The sequence below is a fragment of the Polypterus senegalus genome, chromosome 6 (genome assembly GCF_016835505.1).
Source record: "Polypterus senegalus isolate Bchr_013 chromosome 6, ASM1683550v1, whole genome shotgun sequence".
NCBI classification, from domain to species: domain Eukaryota; kingdom Metazoa; phylum Chordata; class Cladistia; order Polypteriformes; family Polypteridae; genus Polypterus; species Polypterus senegalus.
In genome coordinates, this window is record NC_053159.1 from 104664519 (window position 1) to 104690376 (window position 25858).

Below are 25858 nucleotides of genomic sequence, written 5' to 3' on the forward strand. Positions count from 1 at the left end.
TCAACTAGCTTCATTGTGTTTTCTACATATCTGATTCCTGGATAATGTTGTGAGCCATACTTTTATTAAGTTTTTAATGGGATGCCCTGGATAGATTTACGCAATCTATGCATTGATATAGGCATTTTTAGAACTCAATGATCACAATTTTCTCTTTAGATTTTGTTTATAGTGTAAATTGAGATAATTCAAGATGTTCCATTATGCTACACTGCCATTTTGTTTCCTTTGGCACATTTGTTTCTGGGTGTTTGAGGTATCCCATTGTTTTGCATTCTCCCACAGTTCTACAGATTGACTGCCACCTGTGACATCATTGTAGCTTTTTGTACCTTTTGACCTCTTTTTTCTGACTACTGATTTTTGATTGTTTTCAGTTTGTTTGAAAGATAAGATTGTCATTGAGTTCTGACCTTAGCTTGCCTTTTGACTATACATATTTCCTGGTCCTCTACTTTGTAAAACATATTGACTCTCCCTGAGCTAGTATAGGTAAGATGGATTACCCCTTAGGCCGGGTTTATATGTCACGCGACGTGATGCATTCACCTACTGCTACACAAGCGTTGTACTGTTTATACTCACGTACGTACTTTTTGTAAATCTTTAAGATTTAAGATCTCATCACGGTGAGAAAACATTCGGCTTTGCTGTGCTGTGAATTGCCTGAAACATCCATTAAATTCCCAGGACACCTTACCTCAATATCTCTGAAAAGGATGGATGTTTAATTATTATGTCCATCAATCCAGGGATGTGCCCATTCCAGCTAGCATTAGGCACGAGGCAGAAACAATCCCTGTACGGGGCATCAGCTCATTACAAGGTGAATACCAGCACACACATGCACTAGCGTCATTTTAGCATCATCGAATCCCCAAACCTTCATTTCTTTGAAAGGAAACTGAAGCACAATGTGAAAACCCACCAGGAAAACATGCAAACTCCAGGTAGGGCATACCAGGGATGTGATTCGATGCAAGGCACCAGTGCTACCGCTCTGCCACCGTGCTGCCCCCACATGTGTAGTTATTAACAGTATTTGTTATTTATATGAAGTTAATGGTTTATCAGTAAAATGTAATATACATAGTTTAATGCATTTCATCATGAAAGTGATATCAAGTATAAAAGTAAGGATTCTAAATGTGCAGAGAGCTGGAATATCATCAATTTAATGTGTTTTGTTTGGCCATTGCTGCTTGCCGCTGCTGTCAGCTCAGGAGGAAGCCCCAGAAGTATGTAGCAATTAAGATTTTGGTCGGTTTTAAGATGACATTTACAATGGTCTACTTCAGTGATAAAATAAACTATGAGATTAAAGTGGACATTTCGAGATTTAAGCTGAAATTTTCACTTTAATCACAAAATAGACCTTTTCACAGTGTCCCAAAGTTTTTTTTTCTCTGCGGCTTAAATACACTGCCATACATTCTGATGCTGTTGTGGAAAAAAAAGATTGCACAGAAGATGGTATACAAGACCATTAAAATGTATCGTGTCACTATGTTGAGGAATAATCAACGCTTGAATATAAAAGCACCACAAATGCATTTGTATGTTGGCATTTTGCTTCACCATATCTAACCATTCATCAAACATCAAAGCGCACACATCGGTCTTGTAGGATCTGCAAAGCGGCTTGATGTTACATATTGATAGTAAACAGAGACTCTGACATCACATTCCAACTTGATCACACTGTATCCCCCGACTTTTTGCTGGTACTGCAACTCACACATGCATTGTGTTAATTTTTCAGGATGTTTTCAGAGGACACGTCAATTGAACACTGGGAACGTGTGGCAGCCATGATGCATGCATGTACGCGTTCTGAGTTTAAACCAACTCTTACATTGTATTCTGGAATGTTCTTTTGGACAAGCAGTGTGCCTGTGTCTAAAGAATTCAGTTCCATTCAATTCAATTCTATCCCTTCCTGCTCCACTTACGTTAGCTTAATGTGGTCTTTTCTCTATTTCTCATTCTTCCTCTTACATGCAACAAATCAATGTTAGTTTTGTCTCTAGTCCAACTATGCCCAGTCACTGCGCTTTGTTTATTCTGGACTCACTTTGATGTCAGCATGGTCAAGGTAGTCATTTAATCCATGCCACTGATTGACTGCCTTCTATGTCCATCAATATGTATAAGGAGTTATCCATCATTGGATGAAATTTGGAACTTTGAAATGTAAATCCAGCAATGTTGGATTTTAATTGCTGTGTGTTTCATATTAATGACTTTTGTAAAATAAATTTTTGAAATGAAATTTAGAATTATGTGGCCCACTGTTAGATTTTACTTTAGATAAGTGGTCCTCAGTAAAAAGTTTAAAGACGTCTGTGAATGCACCACAGAGTGGGCGGAGTAAGTTTGAGTGGCGGCAAGGTCTAAGTTGGAACTCCTTGCAGGCATTGTTGCATGTCTGTATTTGGCATCATCTCAGTGGTCATGAACGTAGGCTGCTGATTAAGTGAACCTAATAATTCATTTTGATCATCATAACTTTTCTACAGCATAGCTCCTGGATTTTTGCTGGAGTAGACTGGGGGCGGGGGAGGGAGCTTAACTGTTGTGATGCAAAATAGTACTGAACAAATCCCTAATGCATTGATCAGGATGGAAGTGACATCTAGGTTCAACTTCTTAATTCTGGCAAAGTCATACATATGACGTGATTAATGGTTTCTGTACTTTCATTCTTAGAAGTTAATTATATCTCTGCATTATTGTTACTTGCTCTGTTACTTTTCTATTGTAGATGCATGTGCATGTGTGCCAAAGAAAACATGTTTATTACTAGTGAAAAAACACAAGTTTAAAGTGTTTTTCATAAATCAAGAGCTTGATATTGAAAGTGTAATATAGTGTGATCACTTAAGATATTTTGCAAAACATTAGAATGTAGTACACAAATTATACATTCAATGACCAAAAAGTAGCTTAGCGCAAATAGCTAACTTAATGTTGCCTGAAGGTGAAAATATTCATTACTCCTTTGCTTTTTCTTAACCCTAAAGCCTTTTTTTTATCCCCTTTCATTTTATCCCTGCTCACAAAGGAGTTGACAAATCCGTCTACTTCCACATTAAGAAAATACTCATTTTATTCAGGAAAAGGTATTTTCTGTGTAATACACTGTATTGTTATGGACAGTTTCCTTTGCAAGCAAGTGACATAAGTACAAGTGTGAATGCACTTCATTTCTTTAATTGTTCTCTATTCTATAATGTGGACAGAAATGAAATTGCAATGCAAGCTAAGAAAAGCAAAGCTATAGTCTTGGCAAGCTGTTCGGAGTTGACCCCTTAGCACAAGCTTTCATGTAAATGGCAGTGTATGTGATCTTAACAGTTTTAACAATTAATTATTAACCATGTCAATTATTTATTTGTATAAAGAAATAGTGAAATACATTTGTTTAAAAATAGAAAATGCATACCCTGCAGTACTGTAGGTTTTTACAGCTGTCAGTTTTAATAGGAAATAGTTTTCTAATCCTTTATTCATTTATGTATTTATTTGTTCAACTACTGATAATTGGGACATGGATAACTACAGTTCATTCCAAGACTATCATATCCAACATGAAACCAAAGAACCTCAGACTGAAAATAAAGCCATTGTAAGGCACATTAATGCAAGCATTCATGCTCACACATACTGTTTGATTTAGAGAAGTAACTTAACCCAAATCAGTGTCTTTTGGATGTGTCAGGAAGCCAAAGCAATGAGGGAAAAGGGCCATGCAAATACTGTGAAAACATGCAAAATCCATAATGTCTGCGGTCAGCCTGGGATTTTGACCCAAATCAATAGTACAATAAGGCAACAGGGTCAACTACTGTGTCACGGGTTGCCTGATTAGTCATTCACTACTGAACTACTTCAAAAAAAACTACTATGATTTTCTTCACTTGTTATTTTTCTGTTAACTTATTAAAGTGTACTTTACAAGTTGACAGGCTGCCTAGTCTGTATCATAAATGACTTGAGAGCAACCATATTTTCCGGAAAGTTTATTTGATTTGTTATTAAGAAGCGACCATAATAGCTTATACATAATCAGCAGCTTAAGGTGAACCTACAGTAGCTGGTGATTCAAACCACTGTGAGCCAAAGCAGTGCAGGACAGGGGGATAGCAAGCACTACAGCACTCATTCAAAGATTTTATCACCAAAGACATGTCCTTGCTAAATCCTTAATATTTCTGTAGAAATTTACTTATTGAAGTTGCTTTTCAGCAATTGCAAAGAAAGTCTGGGTTGAAGGTGAAGTTGAAGTTTATTGATTTGTGTACATAGTACACAGCTTACATGTCTCCTCAGAAGAATGACAATAATACAATACCAACAAAGACACATACACACATAGTCAAGTCAATTTTATTTGTAAAGCACATTTAAAAACAATGGAAGTCAACCAAAGTGCTGTACAGCTTCCATAAATATGCCAATATACAGTAAATAAACACACCAAAAATAAATGCACACATACAAGCTTAGAAAGCTAAGACAAAAAAGGCCTTCAAGTTGGATTTATAAGTGACCAAAATTGGTGATGACCTAATATAAAAAGGTACACTGTTCCAAAGCTTAGGGGCAGCTTATGCAAAAGTACAGTCCCCTCTAAGCTTAACTATAGATATTGGCACAACCAAGTGCACCTCATTGATCATGAAGGAGAGTTAGAGTGCAAGAGGTCAGTAAAATAGAAGGACACTAAATCATTCAGGGACTTAAAAATAAATAGTAAAATTTAAACTGAGTCCAGTAGCAAACAGGAAGCTAGTGAAGAGAAGCTAAGACTGGAGTGATGTGGTTGTGTTTTCGTGTGACTGTTAGAAGCCTGGCAAGAGTGTTCTGGGAGAGCTGAAGACGAGCAAGGAATGACTGATTTACTCCAATGTGTAATGACTTGTAATAGTAAAGTGGAGAAGTGACAAACTTCAAAATCATGTACAGAAAAAAAGGGCTTGAACTTAACCAATACCCTCAGCTGATAGAAACAGGCTTTAACAATGGAGTTAATTTGTTTGTCAAATATTAGGGCATTATCAAAAATCACAGCAAGGTTTTTTTTTGAAGGGTTCACAGTAGGTTGTGAAAGAGCCAAGATTACCTTCTGGAGCACAAGTAATATCAGAACGTTCAAAGCACACAATCCCTCTTTTTGTTGTTTAGATTAAGAAAATTGAGTGACACCCATGTTTTAATGTCTTCCAGATATTCCAATAAAAGTTTAAGAGAATTTGTTTTGATCTGTTTCAATGGAAACTGTATCTGTGTATCGTCTGCCTAAGAGTGGAAAGAAATACAGTACTTTTTAAAAATTGATCTTTTTACTTTTAAAAGGATGCCTTTGCCATTTATGCCCATCTACCTACACTCAATAACCCATAATGTACAAAGTGAAAGCATGTTTTCAGAAATGTTGACAGATTTTTTTTAAAAATCAAAAACTGAAACAGTGTTTACAGGTATATTCCAATTTTTCTTATAATTGATTTTCAGTAACTCTACAATCTATGGGTGGAAACTATCCCAGAATATTCTTGGTGTGAATGCCAATGGTCCTGTATAATTTGCCAGAAAGCTGGAGTAAGAAAACTGACTGTGCAAGATGGCTAAGGCATTTAATAATCCTATTTGCCTTTCTAAGACAGTGAATGTTGTGTATATCTTGACCAGAAGGCAGTTGTGTGCCAGTAGTATTCTGTGCCACCTTCACCAATCTCTGCAGGGCTTTATAAACTTAAGCCAAGCAGGTAGAGTACCAAGATGTAAAGTAGCCAGTGAGGATGGCACTCTATAAGTTTGTAGGAACAGATGGAGAAATGCAAGCTTTCCTTAGACACCTCAGGAAGTAGAGGCACTGGTGAGCCTTCTTGACAATAGATGAAATATGTTGTGCCTATTTAGATTCATTAGTGATTGTCACTCCAAGAAATCCAAAGCTGCTCACCCTCACAACAGCATCCTCTTCATTGTAGATTGGAGTGCTGCCTGCTTTCTGATTCCTGAAGTCTATGATCATCTCTTTGGTTTTGCTGAAATTAAGAATCATATTGTTGTCCTGGCAGCATTGAGTCAGTAGGTGGATTTCTTTTTTGTAAGCCATCTCATTATTATTGGTGTTCAGGCCTATGATGGTGGCATCATCAGAAAATTTAATGATATAGTTGTAGTTATATTTAGTCACCAGGTTAGATGTGTGAAAGGAGTGCAGAGGTGGGGGCTCCTTGTATTACCAAGAAAGATGTGATACTGCCCATCTGCACATGTTGAGGTCTTTTTCTTAGTAAGTCCAAAATCCAATTGCAAATGGTGGGACTAAGCTCTAATTTGAGGAGTTTGGTGGTCAGGATTGTCTTTATAACAGTGCTAGATACTGAGCTGTAATCTATAAACTAGACTTGGGCAAAACCATTTTTATTATCAAGACGTGCCAGGATAGTAATGATGTGCAAAGCATATGGTTTCTTTTGTGTACTGGTTATGATGTTGTGATCATGACTACCTGGAATATTTTGGTTATCAAAAGCACCAGTTTATCAAAGCTTTCATAACGATTTGCGAGAGTGCGTCAAGTTTGTAGTCATTTAGACAGTCCATTTTTGTTTTCTTAGTCACAGGGACAGTTGTCATTTTGAAGCAGGTGGGGACCACAGATTCTTTCAGCAGTATGCCAGATATTTCAATGAAGATGTCAACTGATTGGTCAGTACACATTTTTGAAACATCCTCTGAAATTTCATCCAGAGAGGTAAATTTTGTTGAGATTAACTTCTTTAAAAATCCTTCTTACATTATGTACAAAAACAAAGAAGGACAAATCATGTGGTGTGGCTGGCCTTCAGATGTTGGGCTACTTGTTACCACAAATAAAGAAGGTATAAGAAGGCATTAGGTTCACTCTCTAGAAACATCCTGAGAACGTTTTTGGAAAGCACTGAATACAGCATTAAGAATGTATATATTTTCCTCAAACTCAGAAGCATTTTTCTGAATGTGTTTCTAAATTTTTTCTAGTTTACCTTTAAAGGCTGCCTCAAAGAGATTATATACATGTTTCTCCAAGTCTTTATTATACTGCCACAGCTCCAGCCGCAGCTTTTCGTTTGTCTTGAGCATACCATTTATTTCTTTCTTTATATCTTTCTTGAGGTCAGTGATCATTACCTTCAGTTCGGACAGATCGTTTCGGCCTTTGCGCTCTGCAGGTGAATTGGCAAGCCCCGTTACAGCTGATGCTCCTGGCTCGCGAGGAGTAGATGAAAGCGTGGACTAAAAGTCCATTTCCAGTTTCAAGTGATCTTCTGGAATAGATGAGCTATTGTGACCTGCATCACTTGTACATTCACTCCCGCTTTCGCTCTCAACTGGAGATGATAAAGTGGCCCAGGGTCCTGGAAGATCTGTGCTTTCACCCGTCTGCTCCGGGTCAGTCTCTGTAAGGCCATACCTTGAGGTTGAACTTGGTCTTGATGCCTATCTAGGCTTGGGTGTATCTTTGGGTTTCTTTTCCGTTTCTTTCTGAGCCCCTTTATTACCGCTCATGTTTATATATGCTTGCATATACTCTAATAGAACCTCTTCGAGTTGAGTAAATACAAGATACCTGGAGATAATAAAAATAAAATCAATGCCGCCGCTAACAGAGTTCCACTTCAGATCTCCCGCAACAGACGAGACCAACTCTAAGAATTTAAAGATTTTATTAATCTAAGTAGTTCTTTTATCCATCCATTTTCTTACTTTCTCAATCCATGTTTAGGGTAGCTAAGTGCTAGAGCCTATCCAGATGGCATCAGGTGCAAGACAGGAACTAACCTTTAATGGGTTGCTAGTCTATTTTTGGACTCATATACAAAAATGTACCCACAGTCCCTCATACGAGGACAATCTATAGTCATTACTTAACCTAATACATACATCTTTGGGGTATGGTCAGTCCACACAGGGAGAGAGAACATACAGAGTCCACACACACACACATTAAGCAGGCCAGGATAGAAAGCTTTTTTTTTTTTTGAGATGAAGAGTATGTAGGTGGGTTACTGAAATCAACTGGCAGGAAGGAAATGCTGTTTCAATACTGTTCAATTTGCATTGGCTTGTGTGTAGCTGCTTTTGTTCTCAACAGAGTTTTACATTTTTTTTTTTTTTTTTGCTCAGAGCAACATAAAACAATTTAGTCTTCATACTTGTCATTTCACCTTGAAACATTGTTGGTAGTAATTGAAATTACTGGAGACAGAGAACTACTTTTTACTAATTCTCCTTTTAATTTTTATTAAGAAGGTACTGTAATTTAATTGATGTGCCAGCTAAAGAGTGTATTATTCATTGGCTAACTCAGATTTAGTTTTACAGTCATAATGATAAACATGTTTATTTCTGTCTGTAGTAACTTTGCATATCAGAGTCATGTACATTTAGCTTTAGATAGCACTAATTATTCATTTTAGAGGTTCTCAAAGGAATGCAAATAGATTAGAAATGAATGGATGTTTAGAGCATCCAGCATTTGTACCCTTGCTCATCTTTGATCAGTACTCGATGTTCTTAATTTGAAAAAGGCTATGTGTTATTTTTCAAAGCACTTTTTTTATATACTCTAAGCAACCTAGACTAGGTGCTTCTTTTAAAGGTCACAGATGTTTTTGCTTCTGTGTGCAAACTCATTGAAAAGCACAAACACAGCATAAAAGTTAGAGGGGATATGCTGTGGGATGCACATGTGCCAGCCAGCTGGAGAAGGAGGCTCAGTAATTTATCTAGAAGAGAAAATGTTACACATTTGAAAAGGAGTAACTGAAATCATGCTGATCTTCGTTTTTTTTAACTACTTTATCATCTCTCCCCTCCTGCCCCACTTAAAAAAAAAAAAAAAAATCTCAGAGTGTTATGAAACAGTGACAGCTGGACATGGTGAATGTCAGAAAAGCTTCAATGTTACATGGCCTAACAAATATTTTTTTTGCACTTCTTTAGAATATTTGCAATAATTTAATTTCCCCTCAGGAACAAATAGAGTATTATGTCTGTCTGTCTGTCTTTCCAAATGCCTTCTAAACTTACAGGTATACATTGCCCCTATTTTAAAGATTCAGTGAGTCATTGTTTTGTCCGGCAAGAACTGCAAATTGTAATGATTTATGGGAATTCTTCATTTCTCACTTTTCAATAGCACATGTTTCAAAAGTATACTTGTGCAGCTGGGAATTGTTTTGCAGAAACAATCTCTTTGATTATACATATGTATATATGTACTGTATAATCATATGTATATGCTACCATCAATGTGTGAAATTGGGCATTGTATAGAATGCCTAGGAAATCTATAGAATGCCAAAAATGGGACATCAAAGTATGAAATTATTTAAATTTTAAACATTTCCTAAGCAAACATTGCCAAAAAGTAAACTGGCAAAGTTTAAAAAAAAATTTGCTAGTGACTGACGTTCCTGATCACGAAATACCTCTTTGAGCAGCTGCTATCGCTTTGTCCACAGAAAGCGGTCAAGATTTCATTAGGTGTATGCGCAAGAACAAGTGTCAAAATATGCTCTTGTGTGAAAAAAACAATTAAGTGCAATTCAAAATGCCGTTCTAGCCTTCCTTTTTGTAACAAGTAGTAGTAAGATAGTCCTGTATTTTATTTTGTATTTCTTTTTCATTTTCATATATGTCTTTTCCATAAAGGCCTTTTCATGACTCACTTTTCACTTTGCCTAAATAGTATTTGTTGTTCTGTATAATGCCTAGGTATTATTATATACAATGCCTAGGGAAAGTATATAGCATATTAAAGCAGCAGAGACATTTCATGCTTTGCCTAAAAATGTTGCACATTCTATAGATTTCCCAGGCATTCTATACAATACCTGCTTTTCACACATTGCCGCTAACAAAGACTGAAACTCAGACAGCTACAGATTTTTTGGAGGGATGGTTGGTATTGTTGTTTTAAAACTCAATTTCCAGCTGTGAATCATCCTGTTCTAGCAGTATCCCTTGTAATCAGCTCTCTTCCTTAAAAACCCTTGTGCTATTATTGACTGCTGTGTTGTTTACAAATTGTATTGTATTGTACCAGCCTTATTGCTAATATTAGTGACATTGTTATTTGCTTTTCAAATTCAACACACACTGCTTGACATGTTTGCTTTTCTGCCTACTATGTTAATGTGTGTTGGAAAAATAATTAGAAATTTCTGTTATACTCGAAAAGAAATGAAAGTAGGGACTGCAGAAGGAGTGCCGCAGTCTGGTTTGCACCAAGACACAGTTTGCTGCTTTACTGTCTGGATGATAAATGCTCATTTTGTGCAGCAGTTGATTTTCTCAACTTGATTCCTGTAGTAGAGCTGTGCGCAGCTGCTCGCTGATTGACATGATCTTACTAGGTGCAACATCAGTCTTCACTGATGGAGACGTAATGGGAAGAAACACTAAATCCAGGTGGTGGGGGAGGGTGAGAGGATAGATGAGCTGTACAGTTGGTTGCAGTGAGAAAGCAGCCATTGCATGCTGTGCACTCATAGGTACCACAGACGAGTAATTCAGCATTAGCATACCATCTCCTTTAATTTTCACTATGTTCCTTGTGCCATAAATGGCGACTCTGTGCATTTGTTAGTTTATGTACTTACTTTTCTGGTTATGCTGTGAATGTTTTTACTAGTTGTCATCAAACTGAATAGTTCAAAGACTTGTGTTTGCAATTATAAAACATTTATTGTTCTTTTCCTTCTATAGATGGTCACAAGAACAAAAAAAATATTTGTTGGTGGATTGTCCGCAAATACAGTAGTTGAAGATGTGAAGCAATACTTTGAACAGTTTGGCAAGGTAAGAAAGCTATGCTGATATCTATAGTATGGTCCAGAAATATTGTTTGTTATACACATTTCCTGAAATCCTTTATGATAAGGAAAAGAAGTTTTTTTTTTTTTTTAAATAATTGATGCCTATAATGTACTTTATTGTCACAGACGTCACCACCTCTTATATCTGTTGTAGAGGGGGTGGGGGGGATGTTTTATCTTTTAAATAAAAAAAAATAGTTTACAGGTTCTCTGACCGTAAAGTATGGTACATGTTTTTAATGAAGCATCAATTTAGGGCCTAGCCAAAAAGCAGTATTTCTTGCACTTAAAGTAGAAATGATAATATGAATTTAAAGATTGCATAAATTGTCTTCCTCGGAAACTTTGATCACTTTTTAGTGCATTTGCAAGCATTACTGTGTGGTCAGACAGCAACTACTCATAGAACTAAAAATCAGAGCAATAAGCTTTTGGTGGTTTGCTTCAATGATTTGTTTTTTAATGCTGTGGACCTTTATGTTTTCTTTTGCGAAATTAGTTTAATTAATGATATATGATAACTTTTCCTTGATTCTGTAAGCATCAGTAGATATGAACAGTATATTGGTCTGTTTTACTTTTTTTTCTTTCATTTAATAAATATAGTGTGGAAAGATCAGCCTCGACACATACAGGCAAACACCAATGGTTCAAGCACCACACACGTTTTATTTACAATAACTATTTACAAGTGTCCTGCACACAACCCAGTGCCCCTGCACCACACACCCTCAAGTCTGGGCTTCTCTTAAGTCCTCTATTTGCTGCCTCCACTCCCCTCCTCCAAACTTCGTCCTCTTCCACCCGACTCCAGCTCATGACTGGAGGGAGGCAGCCTCTTTTATGCCCACCCGGACGTGCTCCAGGTACTTCCTGATGAGCTTCCTGCGGCACTTTCTGGTGTGGAGGAAGTGGCGCATGAGCACCCGTAAGCACTCCGGGTGTCCCTGGTAATACTTCCGCCAGCATCTCCGGGTGTGGCGGAAGTGCTGACGTCCAGGGCTTCACAGTTTTCAGGGCACCCCCTGGCGGTGGCCATGGGCCCCAATAGGGTTGAGCTTCCATGCTCAATTCCTGTGGCCCCCTCACAAACCAGGGCGGACTGCCCTCTGGTGGTCCGGAGGAAGCATAGTCCCTCTCCTGGTCCTTCTTGGCGTCCTGGCTGGGCACAGGCCCCAGCTGCCCACCACAATAGGACCTATGAAATTAAAGACTTGAGTAGTGCTTCAGCAGTTGATTTTGGAGAATGTCTTAACTCATGCTTTATTAAAACACAGCTGTCCATGGAAAGCAGCGTCCTTTATATTACTATAATGCAACATTAAATATTGTATAATTATGCAATACATTTTTGTTCGTCTAAAGAATAGCTATAATAATTTGAACTGAGGACCAGAAGTAGGAATTTAAGAAAGACACACACCAAGTTCTAAACCAGAAAATCAGACCACTCGTTTGGCAACCAGTAACAAAATCCTAAATCATATTCAATGTAATGTAGCTAAACAGTTGAACACCAGGAAGACGTGAGCAGAAAAACTAATGTGCCAAAGGTCAAAGGGATATCCATCAAATTCGGCTAAGGAGAAAGTGTACAGCATGGTGCTGCATACTGTCACTGCTGACATCACAAGTCAGGACCAATTTACCGTGGCGTTGTCCACAAAAAAACAAAAGGCATCAGAATAAACTAACACTATCAAAACAAACATAAAACAGAAATATAACACCAGTATTGGATTCAGAATTCTAAAAAAAAAGAAAAAGACTGAAATAATCATTCAACATTTAATCGGGAGGAAAAAATTGTAAACAGAGCATGACCACAATACTTTTTAAAAAAAGAACTGACTTTATCTGTTAAAAGCTTTAAAAATGTTATGCACTTCTATGATTGACAAACTGACATAATGCATAATTTTCAAGCAACATGAATTTCTAGTTCAAGCAGAAAAAATTTGTATATTGTATACTAGATTATTCCTAACTTACATCAGCACTAAATGCAAACTGAAGAGCAGGTGTTTACTGATCATTACTAACAGACAAGCTGTTGAAGCAGGAATACCAAACTTGCATACCATTAAATTTAAGGAACGGGTTTTCTTTGTTTTGAACATAAGCTCTGTTTTGGTCTCTGACTATTTTATTAATGTTTAATGCTATTTGATAGAGATCTGCTGTACATCGAAGTTCCATTTCTTGTGTGTGCTCATGATTTGACTTTTATACATGATTGAACTTTACACTTATTTTGGCACACAGTGACGGTGTGGTTTACATGTTTATAACTCTGTACTAAGATGTTCAAACCTTGAGCCAGTGATTGTTACAATCATTGGTAGCAGTCTACACCAACAGCATGTCACTTGAGATTCCAAGCCACAAATACATGTTTCTTATTCTTAGAATTTTTGGTTAATTTGTATTATTTGTAGGTTGGAGCAATGAAAAAGTAAACATACTTTTGAAATGTTATTAAATAAAGGATATTCTTTAACTTCCCTCTTTTTCTCCAAGAGAATTCTGGTTGGGGAAGAAGACATTTTGCAGAAATGGACACACATGTCCTACTTTTGAATTACTTCATTATTTATTTTTACCGGTTTCACAAATACTGGTTTTAGGCTCTTATTAGCATTAGGTTTTGGGATTTGATTCAAAGTATAAGGAAGTATTTTTATGGTTGGTTGAGTTGACTTTTTTGTCTTCTGTTTTTAGAAGTTCATGTCTTAGTAAAATGGAGCATGGCCATCAAAGGATAGTAAGTTATTGTGCACATTCAAATAGTCGATCTTTATTAATTAAATATGTGAAAAAATATGTTGAATCTTCTGCCATGAAAATCGTATTCTGAGGAGTAACTTGGGCCTGTTGTTTTGCATCCTTCTAGTTTTTCCTGAATTTTTCCAGTGAATTATGTTATTTGCACCTTCCCTTTAAAGACTTTCAGTAAAAGCCTTATCATCTTATTGGCACCAATGTACAAACAGGAAAATCTTTTTTTCTGTCAAACAGTGCATAAGATTTCCTTTTTATTTTGAGGTGCTGGACTTCTGCTTATATTGAGATTGTATAATTTAAAAATTCAGTAGGTGAATCAAAAGAACCAAGCTGATATTTAAGGATAGAGAGATTTTTTTTTTCTACTCCATCACCACTGTAAATTGTTTTAAGCGGGTTTGATGTGGGATAGGTTGAACTATTAAATTGCAAACAACTTTGACATTAAGTCATTAATGCGTCGGAAGACCACAGATAATTTACTTAGTCTCATTCTTACGTTCACCACCAACATCTTATGGTCTTAATTGAGGATGAAGATGGCAGATGACTGGTAATTCATCAAAAGACACTAGTATGACTTCTATAAAACTGACAGTTCTGCACTAGTCCTTTTTTCAGTCCCGTGATCACCTTTGCATTGACTGGTGAATACAACCCAGAGGGGGCTATCTGCCTCCCTTGCTTTCTGAGCCCAAAGTTCAAATGCTATGCAGCAGTGGCCCTAAAAATCCTATAATCTTGTAACATCTTCAGGAAGATCTCACAGCGTACATGATCATAATCCTATAAAACACAGGATTGACATACTCTTGTAAACACATGGACAAAATATAGGTCTGTTGTTTCTGGCCAGCCTACAACTCGTACTGCTCCTTCTGAAACAGATATTCAGATATCAGATAGAATATTCATTTTAGAACTTAGACATTCATAGACTTGACATGCAGGTTGACCAGTATTATCTTCAGTAATTAGAACAGAAACCTTATGTTCCCATTTTTAAAATGACTAATTTTCCATTCTCAAAAAATGTGCAGATTCCTTACACACTGGCAAGGTATGTCAGAAAGTTATACTATGGCAAGATACATCAAACTATTCCTGTACAAATCATTCTTGGGTAAAATTTTAAAATGTAGCCATCTACCTCTGCTTTAGTTCTGGGTTATGTAAACTTCTAACTTTTCTTTCATATCTGTTTTCTGCTTTTCTAGCTTTAATCCACATTTTCATCATATTATGTGATATCATCTACTGTTAAATTCTACTCCATACTTCTAAAATTTTTATTTTTATACTGTATTGAGGATTTTTTCTGTTCTGTGTCTTGTACTGTAGTATTGTGTTGACCCCCTTCTTTTTGACACCCACTGCACACCCAACCTATCTGGAAAGGGGTCTCTTTTTGACCTGCCTTTCCCAAGGTTTCTTCCATTTTTTCCCTACAAGGGTTTTTTTTTGGGAGTTTTTCCTTGTCGTCTTAGAGAGTCAAGGCTGGGGGGCTGTCAAGAGGCATGGACTGTTAAAGCCCATTGCATCACTTCTGGTGTGATTTTGGGCTATACAAAAAATAAATTGTATTGTGTTGTATGAGTTTCAACTAAATCGGTATATGAGAAAGAATTAAGAGCACAGTGTCACCAAGAATGACGCAAGAGAAAAGCAGATACTACTGCTGCTAAATTCAACAAACGCTGTTTAATGTAGGAATAGGTCAGTGGCTTGGTTAAGAGCATCTGTTTTGTATTACTGGCTTCAAAATCACAGCTGGTTAAAACAACTATCTATCTATCTATCTATCTATCTATCTATCTATCTATCTATCTATCTATCTATCTATCTATCTATCTATCTATCTATCTATCTATCTATCTATCTATCTATCTATCTATCTATCTATCTATCTATCTATCTATTTATCTCTCTCCTAACTATGGGGTCACGGGGATCTACTGGAGCTAATCCCAGCCAACACAGGGCGCAAGGCAGGAAACAAACCCTGGGCAGGGCGCCAGCCCACTGCAGGGCACACACACATACCAAGCACACACTAGGGACAATTTAGAATCGCCAATGCAACTAATCTGTCATCTGACCTCCCAAAAGGTCTTGTAAAATGATTTTTCCTTTCAGTGTATCAATATCTATATCTACTGTATATCTGTGTGTGTGTATATATATATATATATATATATATATATATATATATATATATATATATATAGTTCAGAGAGCTAAATTTCTAAGAATGTGACACCTGATTGTTATTGAATTGAATAGTGCAAACAAGAAGAATGTTTATTTAAGATGAGAGGAAGGTAGGATTAATAGCAGAAAAAGGCAAGTGTATGTAAATGAGTATTTTTCTTGTTATTTGCACTGTTTAAAAGTACAAAAAGAAAGGTTCTGCAGTAACCCAGGCCTTTGTGACAATAATACACTAGCCTCTTACTCACAAAAAAGGTGAAAAGTCTAATTAGTTTGGAAGGCTTAAGCTTAGTCATTGGGTTATTGTAAGCAGCTTTGATGGTGAGCCTATTCAGCCAAGCTGAAACAACTCAACCCCCTTTTGTTCCCTCAAATTCTTATTGCAGGCTTTGTTTCTTAAATGCGACTCCCGTACAAGGTTGTTTCATTAGACCATTTCCATTCCAGCAGACCAGGACAATTGCTGCTTTTATGACTAGCTTTTTTGATTTTCATGTCCTCCCAGGACAGATGTCATAACCAGTTTATGTGAAAGACATTTAACCCTTTAACCCTCTCTTGGGTTGTTAAATGTGCTTCATGGTCTTCATTTTGGCATGGAATTTTTTCTGTTTTTTATTTTGAGTTTTTCCACAGGATTTATTCTGATTAAGAGCTAAACATAAAACTTGAAACTTAGGCTGCAATTGACAACGCTGTGTTTTTATTTTTAATACAAGATATTTTTAATCTTTTGAGGCAAATTAATTTATCTAGTTTTAAACTAAACAAAATTCAATATTCCTTTGTTTCAATGTGCAGTGCATTTAACCAAAACAATGTAAGAAACAGTTGCCAATCATTGGTTTAAATCTGCTTGTTTAGGGTAAATGATTGAAGGTTTCAACCACACTGGTGCCAGCAAGTGAAAGGAAACAGTCTCTTGTGGAGATGGAACGGAATGTGTTTTATTTTTGGCAATTGTTCCATAAGTCTGTTCTCTTGTGTAATTAACACAAGTGATCTCATACTTAGATCTGACTGGCTTTGATTGTAATACCAATGAGGACATGCTCTGACTGATGCTACTTTAATGAGCATGTACTGAAGTCGGTCAATATCCTACATCGTGATGCACTGCTTTATTAGCAGTTTCACTGCTTTTTTTCAATTTGATGTGGCAAGTAGTTGGAAATATAGTAGTTTAATGTGATCATTTCTGAAAAGGGGTTTTGTGAGTTTTCATTTCAGATTCTATAAAATATTTGACAAACTAGATATGTTTGTGCAGTCATGTTGAACAAACTATAAGCAATTCAGGAAGTTTGTTTTAATGCTGCCAGTTTGCTCTGCTGCCTCCCAGGTTCAGGAGATGGTTTTGGAATCTTGACATTTTCATTGCATTTTACACATTGTTCGCTTGATTACATATGTTTAGAAAGGTAATATTATTTGCTTATTTATATAATACGTCAATTGAAAATGTATTTGTTTTGTATTGCCATGAAATGCCACTATAAACTATAATGATCTTAATTCCGACATAGGTTAGATTTTTGATTAATTTAGTAGTTTTGGATTAATTAGATTCATGCAGTTATCTCTGGAAACCTGAATTAATTATAAGAAAATTACTATTGCAAAATGTTCTGAGCTAATTCAGAGTTTTTCTTTTATGAACATGCTTTCCATCTAGTACAGTTAGTCTTCAAGCTTAACCATATGGCTGCTGATTTTCAGTGACCTTTTTGTTAAGTTGTTATTGCTGTCAGCATGTTGCTTCAGATAGTAGCAATATTTTATGATGTTTTCTTAACATATTCATAAAGATGTTCAGGTAGACATTTAAAATATGTAAGTATGTGACTATTTCTAATTTTATTGAAAAATGCCATTGTTTATCAATTATGTTATTATTATTGAAATAAAAAATAGCTATTCATGTTTTCAAAGTGAATCAATCATAAAAACAATATACAAATTTAATTTTTATGTAGCAATTTTCACTGAAGACAAGCTCAGACATGCTCAACCTTAGTTGCCTTTCAGCTTCAAATTAAATTCTGCTGAAGTGGCAGCCACTTCCAATCAAAAAGTCATCAAAAGTTCTTTTCATAAAGTTCTTGACAGGGTTAACATAACTCTAATAGCATCTGCTGTATCCCCAAAGCTTTGGAGAGAATTCCATATATTAAATGTAAAAGGATAAAATTCTTTTAAAAGGAAGGAAAATGTGGGGGTTGTGATATGAAAGTGATAAGAAAGAATCTGATTGGAAGCAGTAATGCCATCTGAAAAGTAGGATGGCGCTGGTGGTGTATAGGAATAATTTACTGTATGTATTAAATAATTGTTCATTAATATGTATTGTTACATTATACTTCTCTATTTATCAATAAGGTTGTGTTTTTGTTGCATGTAATTTTATAGTTTCTTTCAAAATATAGGGTGGCCGGTTTTATGACTGAAAGTGCACTTTATGAAAAATAATTAAATTATGAAAAATTGAATATATTTAAAATCATTTAAAAACCCAGACAGTTTCAAAATAGATGTCAGTAATTTCTTAAAAACAGAAAGCTGCATTTATGAGATATAAATATAACCTAATAGGACCTATACCCAAGCAGTGAAATCCATCCTAGAAACAACATTAAATCGAATTAATTAGTGAGGATTAACTGCTGATTATTATCTTCATTAGAGAGGAAAATGTATCCATCTTAAGGAACACTTTTGATGGTTATTTTCATAAAGAATTCAAAGACCTACAATGCATGTATATATTGGAGATTTTAGTCTAATGTGGAAGAAGTTGATGTGGTTACTAAGGCATGCTTATGATAACACAAGTAAACTGAAAATAAAAATCTCTGTTACAAATTCTTGGTACTGTTCTCTCGAGGTAAGGGTATGTTTCCTGCTTGCTTCTTCTAGCAGTGGCCATCGTGGGAAAAGCTCTGACAATTCCACAACTCCGGCTTGTAATAACAGACAGATGTATGCTCAAATCATATCATTATTTTTCGTAAATGGCATTTACTTTTTGCCTCTTAAATTTTGTATTGTTTTTTTTTTTTTTTTTACAAAGCCTAGAGAGAAAGATGCATGCTGAGTGGCAGCGTGATGAAAACAGAGCACATATGAGTTTCATTGTACTATGTACAAATAACAATACATCTGAACTAAACTAACTACATTGCATTGTATTTTTAATAAAGGCCTTGCATTTTTAAATGACCAAGTGTGGTTAAGTGATGTACATGGCTGATTGCCTTTTTAAATAAATAATCCGCGCACTCATGGGCTTAAGGAAATAGGTGTGGTAGCATGGCAGGAGCGGTTCCCAGGTGCAATGTGGTGTGGGTGTTTCTGAACTTAAGTGCACAGGTGTGGAGTAACCTGTGGCCGCAATTGATGCCAGGAGCTGCTAATCGGCACACCTGTGTCATGCCCCCATATAAAAAGGAGAAGAGTGAGTACGAAAGAGAGAAATAAAGAAATGAAAGAAAAAGTCAGAGATTATGAGAAAGAGGGAGGACAGGAGACAAAAGGAGCTGGTGTGTGTGTGAGTGAGTGAGTGAGCGAGTGAGTGAGTGAGTGAGATGAGGACAGCAAGCTTGTATGAGCAAAGGCAGGCAGCCAGGAGGAGAGCCCCCAGACAGAGTGTATGGCTGACACTTAGGAAATTGAACGGCAGTGGGAGTTGGGAGGCTTGGGAGGGAGATCCCCAGTTTGAGTGCCTTGGTTGCTGGGGACCCGAGTCTCGGTCCCACGAGGAAGCTTACATAGCCAGGGACCGGAAGGCTGCCAGACCAGTTGAAGGTCAGCTGCATCTGCTGATAGGACGACTCCTCTACTGCAAGGCCCATATGGGATAAGCAGGCGAGCCGTCAGTTAAAAGAGAGAAGGCACCGGGTTTTTTTTTCTTAATAAGGACAACGTCTTGCATTGGTTTTAACCTCATTTTAAAAGATTTGTTTTTGGATTTTAACCTCCACTTTTTCACATATTTTTATGGATTATTTATTTATGGAACTTTGGGCACTGCACGATTTATTTGGACACTGTTCAATTGTGATTGTTTTTAATAAAAGCACTGTACTCTTTTGCACCTACCCCTTGCTTCATGTGGTGTCCTCATTTGTATAGCCTATCCTGGTCATGACTATCGACGATGTTAGGTTCAAGAGGCTCTCAAAACTGGAAGAGGGAGCATGGAGCAGACCCGCGCATAGCAGTCCTCACACTATCAAGCATCTTAGTCCAAACTCAGGAGGCTGCCTTACGGCCTTCACAGGCACAAAAATTGAGCAGAGGCTTCATAATCAATAAATCCACAAAGAACAGGGAAAAAATTGTAAAAAGCTCTGGCCTACGAAGAAAATTCCTTTAATACTTTAAAGATGTACTCAAAAAGATTAAAAAATACAAGCAAGAGCAAGAGTGGAAACTTGAGGCATTAAAGGTTTTGCTGAAAAGTTAAGCCTATAAACAAACAAATCCAGTCTGTAATCCAGTTAGTCGTCAACCTTTAACAAGCAAAAGGTCATAATCAAAAAATCAGAACAAGAAACCTATGAAATCAAAAATGTGAACCCAAAAATAGGTATAGGTACTCAGATGTTGAAGTACTGGGGGCTGTGGGCTTCTAAAGGTCTGGAGTCGGTCCCACAGCTGTTGTGTCATAAAGATGACAAGGAGCATACAAACAAGAACAAATAAATATACAACCAGCATAATACAGTAAAAAATAAATAAATGGAAATGTATTCATTGAGAAGAGATCACATGGAGCGACAGAATTTACAGAATTACTTAATTATATCAAAAGCCAATAAAATAAATAAATTAAAGGTAAAGAGACTTGAGCCAGGTATGAAACTTTGTCTCTTCCTTAAGAGATACTGCTCCAGCATGCAACTGCATAAAAGAGCACCACATGCAAAAATTGTTCTGCTCAGGCCAAACAACGTGAGCCTCCTCAGGAAATTACAGTCTTTTCTGATCCTTTATGTTGCTTCAGTATTTTTAGTCAAATCCAGATTAATCTAATCTAATCTAATCTTATGGTACTTACTGTGCAGTATCTGAATCATGTGACTGGAGTCACATACGTATTGCTCTTCTAGAGGACCATTTTCATTTCTTTTGTTTTGCTAATGTAGGGCAGCAGACCATGCAACCTGCACAAATCAACAAAGTCACTGAACAGGGCCTCCTCCAGTCCACTAATTATACCCCTTGTGATTCCAGAGTTGTCTGGTAATTTCTACTTCTGACATGTTTAATAATTATTTAGGGTTTGACTATACAGAATAAATTGAGCTAGGCTAATTCCTTGTAGGGAAGTTAACTGTGTTGTTGACCACACGTTCTGACAATCAGGTCTGTTGACCTTAAAACTGTGGTGGCCACTCTCCAGCGGTTAGGAATGCAAATTACTGGGGGACATTCACCGTTTCTGAATTTAGCTTACCTCCAAGTAGTAGGGACTGAATGGTGGTAACAGGTCCTTATGTTAAAAAAATTCATCCTCACATGAATGCTTGCCTAATCTAGATGATATATGTGCTTGATTGACAACGTGAAATATGTCTGGTCTTGCTAGTTACGTTATTCCAGGCATTAACTGCTGAAAATATTTTTTGAAACTAGCAGCAGCCTTTTTAGCCATTTTCATGGAAAGATGGCAATCATTATGATTGCATAATGTAAAACTGTGGCTGTTTTTGAGGTTGAAAAAAAAAAAAAGTACGAGTCATTTGTTTGGTAAATCTGTAAACTGCCTCTTAATAGGAGTTTAATTTACTTTTTATATTTAAACATTTCAGTGTTTTACTAGGACAAACCTGAGATATCCTGAAAAATGTTAATTTACAAAGCTTCATTCCATCTCATTGACAAGTTTGCTCCAGGCTATGTTTACTAGGCAGTCAGAGAGTGAGTGCTCCCTTGTGGGTCTCTATAGAATTACTCTGTTTCACAGTTTAGGTGAAGTCTTAATTAAGAGCCTTGAGTGAAAGAACAGGAAGCTAAGAACTGAAACTATCAATGAAATTGCGAGTTCTGTAATGTGTTCAGATCATCATTTTATTTAAGAGAAACAGTATGGAAATCACTGCATCCTTGCTGGCATTTTGTTCCATCCTTTTATAGGAAATACTGCCATGGAGTTTCAGCAAGAGTGTCCAGATAGATCCAAGTTGGTTTTTGAGCTAAGCTGGCTTTTTCTGATGGTACGCAATGTAATATACAACACACTTGTTCACCATTTTCTTTCTTTGGTGATATTGGCTAATAGATTTAATTTTTAAGAATTGGTAGAGACGTAAAAACACAACGGAAATTACTCTTTTTTCGGATTTACACTTTTTCACAAAATAAGTTATATCCAAAATGCAAATTGATGTTTATAGAACTAATAAAACATCGATCAAATATGGTGGAATTACATTGTATTCTAGTATACAGTAAGTGAAATCTCCTGTGCTAAAACATACAATCTATATATATAATTCACTAAGGCAAGACAACCATGAAAAGCACGCCAGAAGGGGCATGGATTCACTAAGCCGCCGACAAGTGAGACACCTATGGCGCACACAGGAAGGAGCCACGCCCACCAACTCCAAGACCATTGGATGCGACGACAACTCGCAGGGCCACGCCCACCAACTCGGACGTGACTACACAGAAAAAATGGCGTCATTTATGTTCGTCTGTCGTAGAGGCCACATGCAGTGCAGGTCAGGTTAATGTCATGTACCTCGAAGCTACGTTGACTGTTCATAGAGGCATGTTTCTGGCGGAGGTGAATCGCCATATGCAGCGTGTGAAACGGTTTGCGAGGGGTATCCCATGGGATCCTTAAAACAATCCTTTAAAACTGAGGTTAAAGCGCAATGAAGGAATCAGTCTTTAAAAACCAATAAGCCCTGTGCCTCTGTTTCATTACCGTCTCACCTGCTTCACCAATGCAGGCCCTGCAACAGTCAAAACACTCTCTCAGCAGCTGACCTTCTCTGTGCCTGACTGGTTCACACAGAGGCAGCGCAAGAGAAAGCCGCACCAGAGACAGACAGAGGCACACACACAGGCAGCTGGTGGGCGGTTCTCCGTGAGTTTCTCTGTGAGCATTCTCGGTGTGTATGCTTCGAGAACGAGGCTGGACGCGCTTGCGACCGGGCACATGAGCAGGCAGTGTGTATGCTTCGAGTGCGAGCGTGGACGCGACAGGACCATCTAGGAAAAATAATTTCGCGGATGTGATTCGCTGTATGCAGTGTGTAAAACAGTTTGTTTGTCGCAGATGTGAATCGCTGTATGCGACGTGTATAACAGTTTGCGAGGGGTGTCCCTGTGTCTTTCCAGAAGTGTTCAACCATCAATAAATAATTATGCGGCGTTTGTTATGCCGCGGGTTCACTATTGTGTTGTATTTTGCTCTCTCCAGAGTTCCATCTTTTCATTCACTTACTGTTGTATTCTCACACTAACCTATTTTAGACAACCGTGTCTTTCCAGAAGTGTTTACCATTCAATAAATAACTATGCATGAGATTGAGCGTGTGTCTAGGCGTGGGTAAGCCGTTAAACCCCATTCGCGCTGCAAACCGTGGAATTGCCACTAAGTGCGACTCATACGCTCCCACTGTTTTCGTCCCTACCCTTTGTACACACCCCCCTCCCACACGTTGACTGTTAATAGAGGCATGTTTCTCGCGGAGGTGAATCGCCATATGCAGTGTGTAAAACTGTTTGCGAGGGGTATCCCATGGGATCATTAAAACATTCCTTTACATCTGAGGTTAAAACACAATGAAGTGAGCAGTGTTTAAAAAATGAGTTTTCGGTTACGATGCACGACCGCGTGCAGCTTAGCAAACAGTTTTACACGCTACATACAGCAATTCGCATCCGCGACAAACATGCGTCTTCTTAGATGCTCCTGCACTTTGTACACACCCCCCTCCCACCTCGCTATACCGCACAGACGATTGTGTGTTGGTTCGTTCCGTGCATTGTTACAATGTTGCTTTTCTTGCTGATTTATTACATTACCGATTTTGCAAATGTTAAATTTTCTCTCTGTGCTTAAAAATTATTAAAAAACCGGCCTGATTATGCATACGCCGCGGGTTGGCTTTTTTTATATAATAAGGATTATAAACACATACAGTAACAAAGGCATCTTTTCTATAAAGACTTCTGCTGTACTTACTTTTGTTTCTTCCTACCAGATGAAGAAGACATTTCATTTATTAAGTGCTTTTCAAGACCATCAAAGCACTTCACATAGAGAGGGGGCAGCCACTTCAACCAGCACTAATAAGCAGTATCCACCTGGATGATGCGATGGCAGTCGTTTTGCGCTTGTGCACTCGCCACAAATTCATTACTAGGTGGTGAAGGGCTGAGAAAGATAGTCAGTTAGAGACAGCTGATGATCAGGGGGCAAGAGTGACTGGGTCGTGATGGGCTACTGTAACTACTACTATTACTATTACTACTAGTCCTATGTAACATGTTTTATTAAACAAGTGGTCAAACAAATCAAAAATGATAAACAGACTTGTATGTATGGGAAGGTTTGACATGTTGTGTGTCCAGAGATGCTCTTCTCCATACCTCAGTTGTAACAAGTAGTTATTTGAGTTACTGTCGCCTTTCTATCAGCTCAAACCAGCCTAGCTGCTCTCCTCTGACCTTTGACATCAACAAAGCATTTTTTTCCTAGACAACTGCCTCTCACTGAATATTTTAACTTTTTTGAACCATTCCCTGTAAATCCTAGAGGTGGTTGTGTGAAAAAATCCCAGTAAATCTTCAGTTTCTGACATACTCGGACCAGCCCATCTGGCACCAACAACCATGCCACGTTCATAGTCAATTTCTTCCCCATTCTGATGCTCTGTTTGCACTTCAGCAGCTCATCTTGACAGTGTCTACATGCCTAAATGCATGGAGTTGCTGGCAAGTGATTGGCTGATTATATACAGTATATGCATTAACAAGCAGTTGAACAGGTGTGCCTGATATAGTGGCCGGTGAGTGTATATATCATTGTGTTCACAGAGTTCCAGTCTTGGGACACACATTGGTTGTGCCACAAAGCTGCAACATGAATATGACTCAATTCATTGTTTGACGTCTGCTCGTCTTTTTGTTTCCCAGGTTTGTGTGCAGATGCTTTGCACCTTTTTCATATATCAAAAAGAAAGAGGCAGCCTTGTAAATAGTAATAACACTGTCATTATTATTGTTTACAAGGCCTCCTTTGTTTTCTGATGAGGGGCGGTGGAGATTGGGAGGGCTCCTTAAAGGTTTACTTTGACTTGTAGCTGTCCATGGCTAATTATGCATGCAAAAGCTGCCAGTGCACAGGGATCAATGATATTGTATATCCAGTGCTAGTACTCATAACATTCTCTTTATGGACAGCTAATGTACCCACCCGAATGAAAATGCTGCAAGGTTTTTTGTACATTTTTTTAATGCATATGGGTTGGAAGGGTGGAGTACTGATTGAGTCATAACATGTGTGAAGCAGATTGTCAATAATCTTATAGCTTGCATACATGAAAGCTTGGTGTATGGCTGGAATAGCTCTGTGATGATCATGGGTTGCTGGGAAAGAACTTACAGTATGTATAAGCCGGCCATATGGTTATGTTCTAGGAAGATATTTGGTGAACAAGATTCTTGGTGAATACAGGATATTTGCTGTGAAAAACGCTTTTGAGAATTTCACTAGTCTGCACTATTGATTTTATAGATTACATTACAATGAATGAATTACAGGTCAATCAGACATTCATTGTAGTGAGATTATATCCTATATATCATCTTCACCCGTCTAAAGAGAGAAAAAAAAACAAAATAATGTCGAAGATTTCCACTTAAACATTATATTACAGCAAAATTTACTAATTTCTAGCAAGAAATTTGCTATGATTTTACACTAGTACTAATAAGAACTGTAGATTTATATAAAATTAGATAGA

General features: G+C 37.3%; 1 protein-coding gene across 9 annotated transcripts in view; it reads left to right on the forward strand.

The window, feature by feature from the left end:
- The window catches only part of msi2b (musashi RNA-binding protein 2b), a 624668-nt gene that overhangs the window by 183433 nt on the left and 415377 nt on the right, over positions 1–25858 (forward strand). For all 9 annotated transcript variants that reach the window (XM_039756674.1, XM_039756673.1, XM_039756675.1 and 6 more), the window contains exon 6: positions 10768–10860. In XM_039756674.1, the coding sequence (XP_039612608.1) occupies positions 10768–10860 (93 nt within the window). The remainder of the gene's footprint in view (positions 1–10767; positions 10861–25858) is intronic.